This window comes from Sorex fumeus, unplaced genomic scaffold (assembly GCF_029834395.1).
Source record: "Sorex fumeus unplaced genomic scaffold, SorFum_2.1 ptg000007l, whole genome shotgun sequence".
Taxonomy (NCBI): Eukaryota; Metazoa; Chordata; class Mammalia; order Eulipotyphla; family Soricidae; genus Sorex; species Sorex fumeus.
Genome location: NW_026606064.1, coordinates 32300866 through 32307629, shown reverse-complemented (window position 1 = coordinate 32307629; position 6764 = coordinate 32300866). Strand labels below are relative to the sequence as shown.

The following is a 6764-nucleotide window of genomic DNA, read 5'->3' as shown; positions in this document are numbered from 1 at the left end:
GAAGTAGAATTTTGCACAAAGGAGATGGTGGTTCGAACCCGTTTGGATTTTTGGGACAACAGCGACATCAGTCAGGCAAAACCATCGATTGAATATGATGTGGTCAATTTCATTGTGGAACCGTCCACCAGGAGAGTCCCAAGAGATTCCCAAGTCCAATGTTTAGATTCAGCCTTCTGGAACTGTGAGTTACCATGGATGATCTTTGTCGACATGATGAACTCAGACAGTCTCTCACCCTGTTCGTTCCATTCTAGGCCATGGGTCCCGATGTGAAGTTCTTCAGCTGATCTTCTCGATCCTATCTTGGCATTAAAATCACCAACAAGGATCTTGTAGAAAGTGTGATCTTCTTTATAGAACTTCTCCAGCTCCATGTAGAACTTCTCAATTTCTTCTTCATCATAATTGGATGTTGGTGTGTAGACAACGAAGATAGAAACTGCCTGCAGTGAGCCACATCTATTCAAGTGTAATCATTCGATTCGGGTTGCTATGCATTCGAATGAACCAATGCTTATGGCCAAGTTCGTGTTGACAAGGACACCGACACCACTGATGCCAGTAATTATTTGGGCTGTTATAAAAATTTGCTTTTTAAGTTTTGGTTTCACTCTATTGCTCTATTTAAAATTACTTTTCAAAATAAATAAATAAAGTAAAGTAAAAGTAAAAGTAAAGGCCCTCCTGTTGATCATCGATTTGCTTGAGCGGGCCCAGTAACGTCTCCATTGGAGACTTTGTTGTTACTGTGTCTGGCATATCGAATACGTCACAGGGAGCTTGCCAGGCTCTTCCGTGCGGGCGAGATACTCTCGGTAGCTTGTCGGGTTCTCTGAGAGGGGCAGAGGAATCGAACTCGGGTCAGTCATGTTGGCTGAGTGCAAGGCAAATACCCTACCGCTGTGCTATCGCTCCAGTGTGTCAGGATGGCCGAGTGGTCTAAGGCGCCAGACTCAAAATAAATAAATAATCTTAAATAATATATATTTAGGATTTTCTTGTGCCTTTATTTTACTCATTTAAAGTTTGAAGGGAGAAAATATTCCTAAGATCCTAAAATATAGGTACTAAATTTAAAATATAGGTACTCTCTGGACTTTGCACTATCCCTTGTGGTACTAACAATTTGGTTGGGGTCACACATTCCTGAGTGCATGAGCCAGAAGTCACAAGGGTCACACATTCTCTGGTCATGCTCATCAAGTTTGAACACTTTGCTTGCAGTCCTCACTGGAGATGACATTCTTGTTTGTGCACTTGCACCTTTGTGTGCCAGAAGTTGTGCTTTGGATACTGGGTATAATAGCAGTGCTAGAGATCAGAGCTGTAGTGCTAGTGATTGTTCAAATATACTGGACAGAGTGGTCAAACTCAAGGATTTCTCAGGTAAGGTAGAAACTCTTCCACTTAACTACTTCTCAGACTAGCAAATTTTTTACCTTTGAAACAAGTGGCTCTGCATTTACACTTAGCCCTGGGCCATGCAAATTGTTTAAGTGGTCTTGAACTTTTCCTCCAAAGTTTGTGAAAGATTTTCTCTCTTTCAAACCTGGTTTAATAATGTTTAATGTAACTTTTGATTATTATTGCCTTATCCTAAGATTATGGAATTATTTTCCTTTTTCTATACATGTGCAATCGATTGCGATATCAATGTCAAAATTTTTAATTTGTCTTTGCTCTCATGTGTTTTAACATTCGACCTCTTTTTTTTTTTTCTTTTTTGGGTCACACCCGGCGATGCACAGGTGTTACTTCTGGCTCATGCACTCAGGAATTACGCCTGGTGGTGTTCGGGGGACCATATGGGATGCTGGGAATCGAACCTGGGTCAGCAGCATGCAAGGCAAATGCCCTACCTGCTCTACTATCCTTCCAGCCTTAATATTCAATTTCTTATTCCTTCCTACCAAGCACCATTTTAAATTGTTACTGTAGCACAGTGCCTCCATGTCACCCAGTGACTACATCAGCATATGATATTATTTAAATTTTGATGAAAACTTTGCTCAGAACCGTCCTGAGAAGAATGCTCAGGAGCACAGCACAGAAAGCTGTACTGAAGACTCATCCACCTGCTTTGGAGACTGTAGGTGCACAGCTAAAGTCAAAGTATGAAGTAAAAACAAAAGTTACAATGTTATGTGAAAGAATTACCTATGTTAAGAATGCATTTACAGTAATATATAGGAACATGAAGCAAGAATTCTAAAAGTACTTATCTGAAGCGTCTGGATAGTAGTGAAAATAAATATATTTGCAGTCTGCTCAAAATATGACCTCACTAGCAATTAAGACAATAATATTGAGCTGCATGGGAGGGGTTGAAAAAAACTGATGATGAAATGTGGGAGTAAATATAAGCAATATTTCTAAACGAATACACCATTTTTATAATGAAGATTTTTTTTCTTTCTGGGACACACCCAGAAATGCACAGGGGTTACTCCTGGCTCTGCACTCAGGAATTACTCCTGGGGGATGCTCGGGGGACCATATGGAATGTGGGAAATCGAACCTGGGGTGGCCGTGTGCAAGGCAAATGCCTTCCCCGCTGTACAATCGTCCCAGCCCCTATATAATGCAGTTTTAATCATGAGTGTGAAAAATAATAAATTCAGTATTATAAGTCACCATATGTATATTTAGCAATATCTCAACAACAGCAGCAAAATGGGATTATTATCTCTCCTAAATGATATATTTCTTTCAGTTGAATGTTTTAATTTTGTATATTACAAGTTAAAATGTTTGAAAATGACTACAAATAATTCCTTACCATAAAGAACCCAGATTCAGTATGGGATCATCATGCACATCTCCCACAGTCCAAATGATGAAATTAAGAGATAAACTGAAGCATGTTAACATATTTAGTTAATAATTTAAATGACTAAAATGTGATTAAAATAGGGTCATATTAAATCAGAAGTGGTTAGACATGTCTTGTGGAAGGAATCCAGGGAAAAGGAAAATAGAGAAACTGCAGGAGCAAATAAATCATCTGATTGATTATAATTTAAAGTATAATTGAATATGATTGCTGGTTCATGGGTCTTAATTGCATAACCTGGAGACTTTACAGGCTAATATTTTGATTTGCTCATGTATATCTCCACTTTAAAGTTACCTTAACCTAATGAATCTTTCTGTTTAATTAGTTTAACAGTGCAAAACATTCTGTTTTTATAACCTCAGATCTCTGTCCCACCTTACCTTCCATGTGGACAACCCAAATAAAACCTTGGATTTCTGCTTTTCTGGCATTTTCAATGATATTCTTACAAATGGAAGTTTAAATGACAGGATCCTTGGTTCTTGCTCTATACTAAAAGGCATAGAACATAAGAGTAGATCTTCAGACTTTTCAGAGCAGAGGGTTAATACACGCAAAAAAAAAAAAGACATGTTTTGTCTATAAAGATCAATTTTCTTACTTTGGTACATTTACACAATGGAGTACTATGTAGCTGTTAGAAAAGATGAAGTCACGAAATTTACATACAAGTGGTACTACATGGAAAGTATCATGTTAAGCGAAATGACTCAGAAAGAAGGGATAGACATAGAAAGATTGCATTCATCTGGGGAACATAAAGCAACAAAATAGGAAACTAACACCCAAGAATGGCTGAGATTAGTACCAGGAATTTTACTCCAGGACTTGGAGGCCAACCACACATACTAGGGGAAAAGGGAGCTCAGATAAAGAAGGGAACACCAAATAAAGGTGTTGGGAGGATCCTCCCAGTATGGGAGAAGCATGCTGAAAGTAGACTATAGACCAAACATGATTGTCACCCATTGCCTCTTTTGCAAACCACAACACCCAATAAGAGAAAGAGAACCAAAGGGAATGCCCTGCCACAGAAGCAGGGTGGGATGGGGGGGATGGGGGGTGGGAGGGATACTTGAATCCATGGTGGTGGGAAGTGGACACTGGTGGAGGGATGGTATTTGATCATTGTATAATTAAAACCCAAGCACAAAAATGTGTTAGTCTATAACTGTACCTCATGGTGTTTCACTAATAAAAAAAAATCACTGAAAAGGAAAAAAAAGGAGTAGATCTTCAGACTTTTCAGAGCAGAGCGTTAATACACACACAAAAAAGACATGTTTTATCTATAAAGATCAATTTTCTTTAAAATGGGAACTTAAGTATTACCTTATCAGCAAGTTTGACCTTAGAAGAGTGATGAAACTCACCTTCCTTTTGTCTATCAGGAGCAGTCTTCCTGGAGAATGGAGTGATGGTACAGTGGGAAGGACATACGCCTCATACATGACTGACCAAGGTTATATCAGCATCTCACAAGGTGATCCCTACCAATCCCTGAGGGTGTGACTCAAGAATCCCCTCCCCTCCTAAAAAAATAGAAACTAGGAAAAATCTTCCCCAAAGTGTCAATGCTTTTATATTTCTCTTGAAAATATGTGAATGAGAGATTAAATATAGTGGATTATGTAGTTGGAATGACAATAAATTCCCTATTGGAAATAACAAGGTTAAATTTCAGGATCTAAAACTGATTTTGTGCAACCATTAAAGTAAAGGTGAAATGAATGATATGTTGTCCACATTTTATAATTGTTAAGTACTTAACCTTTTAGATTGAGTCTGCTTAGAGGGGTTGGTTTTAAATGCATCCTTATTAGAGCATATGCATTTCTATAATTACATATTGAACACTACTTTATTTAAGGTCAATAATGCTCAAGACCTGTATTACTGATGGTAAGCCTTTTTTTTTTTTTTTTTTACAATGCAATCCTTATTTATTCACTATTATCCAGAATATACTTCTGTACACATTAAATTCTTCAAGTATGTCTAGGGCAGTGCTTATAAAAGTGAGGTCTCACTGCTAAATTAATGGGCATCTTTCTTTTGATGACTATTTCTAATTTTAATATATGCCAGAATTCTAACATTTTTGATTTTAAAATCTATTATATAGTCTCAAATACTGTAAAATACTCAAATGAGCCAAATATATAATTTAATTTACATCTAGTTCAACACCCCTTTTAGCACCAGAGGTTAAAATAGGATCTGCCTTAACCAAGTGTTCTTTCATTAGTTACAGTTTGTTATCTCATATTTCTACATCATTACACCCCAACTGAAAATAAAGACAACCTGGTCAAATTCTTTCATCTTAAATAAATAAGCATTCCATACACTTCACTCTTCAATGCCTGTCTTCCTTTTGTGTATGTTTCTTTGTAACAACTATATTATTAAGCCAAAGTCCAACTTCTCACTGTCTGGGAACTAAGTGAGTAGCATAGGATTCTCTAGGTTTGCTTTGAAACTTTCCAAGAACCGGGTGGCCAGTTCATCATCGACCACTCGGCTATCACTGGACATTGTGACGGTGATGAGCTGGCGCTGCTGCAGCCTGGCATTTCCCTCTTCATCCTCAGTGAGCTTCAGCACAGGTCGGAATCTCCCAACAGCTAAAATGCAGGCCTGAGGGGGGTTGATCACTGCAGTAAATTCATCAATGCCAAACATCCCCAAGTTGGAAATACTGAAAGATCCTCCTTGGTATTCTTCAGGTAACAATTTTCCATCTCTTGCTTTCTTTGACAGAACCTTTACAGAGTTAGCAATTTCCTGTATACCCTTAGCAGCTACATCTTTGATGATTGGCGTAATTAAACCTTTGTCTGTTGCCACAGCCACTGAAATGTCAATATAGGGAAGTTGCTTTGCACCCTCTCCATCCCAGCTTACATTGACGTCTGGCATTTGTTTAAGGGTGACTGCTACTGCCTTGATGATAAAATCATTTACTGACACTTTAATGTCATCTTTAACTAGTTTTTGTCTAACTTTTAGGACAGCTCCAAGGTCACAGTCCGTAGAAGCATATGCATGAGGCACAGTACTTTTAGATTCAGTTAACCTCTCCCTGTTGCTTTTCATTTTCTTGTATGTCTGTGCTATTTTGTGTATTTATAGGAGAAAAAAATTCCTTTGACAACTCGTTAAATTTTTTTTTTTTTAGATCACACCCAGTGATACGCAGGGGTTACTTCTGGATCATGCACTCAGGAATTACTCCTGGCGGTGCTCGGGGGACCATATGGGATGCTGGGAATCTTACCCTGGTCAGCCTCATGCAAGGCAAACGTCCTACCTGCTGTGCTATTGCTCCAGCCCTGTTAAATTGGTCTTTTTTTTTTAAGTCAATATTTAGATACTTATGTGGGGGGAGGGGGAGCAAAATGCAGTTTAATTTTAGGAGAAAAAAATCAGTTAACATTTACCAGTGAAAGAACTCTTCTTATGGTATTTAAATAGTTTAACATCTCAAGTAATGGAGCAGATGGAATGGATAGTTAACATCACTGGAGTAAATTTAAAACAGGGATTGGATGAGTGGAGCTGGGGGCTATAAAAATAGTACAGCTTCGAAGGCATTTGCCTTGTTTGTGGCCCACCTAGGTTTGCTCACTAACAGCCCATGTGATCGTCCAAACCCTTAAGAAGTGATTTCTGAGGACAGAGCCAGGAGTAAGTCCCAAGTACAGTTGGGTATTGTCCAAAAAAAAAGCAAAACAAAATTAAAACTGGAGCTGAGTAGGTTACGACAGAAAAAAAAAAAAGATAAAACAAAACAAAATAAACCAGAGCAATTGCTGTCTCTTTAAACTGACCAAAAATAAAATGAAAAGGGGGCTGGAGCGATAGTGCGGTGGGGAGGGCATTTGCCTTGCACGTGGGCAACCCGGGTTCGATTCCCAGCACC

General features: G+C 38.4%; 1 protein-coding gene across 1 annotated transcript; it reads right to left on the bottom strand.

Annotated features, from left to right (window-relative positions):
- Positions 1 to 4766: 4766 nt before the first annotated feature.
- LOC130015940 (pyruvate dehydrogenase protein X component, mitochondrial-like) lies at positions 4767 to 5938 on the bottom strand. The gene has a single exon (XM_056106678.1). The coding sequence runs from the start codon at positions 5936 to 5938 to the stop codon at positions 5282 to 5284; it is 657 nt and encodes a 218-aa protein (XP_055962653.1). The 3' UTR covers positions 4767 to 5281.
- Between the last annotated feature and the right edge of the window lie 826 nt (positions 5939 to 6764).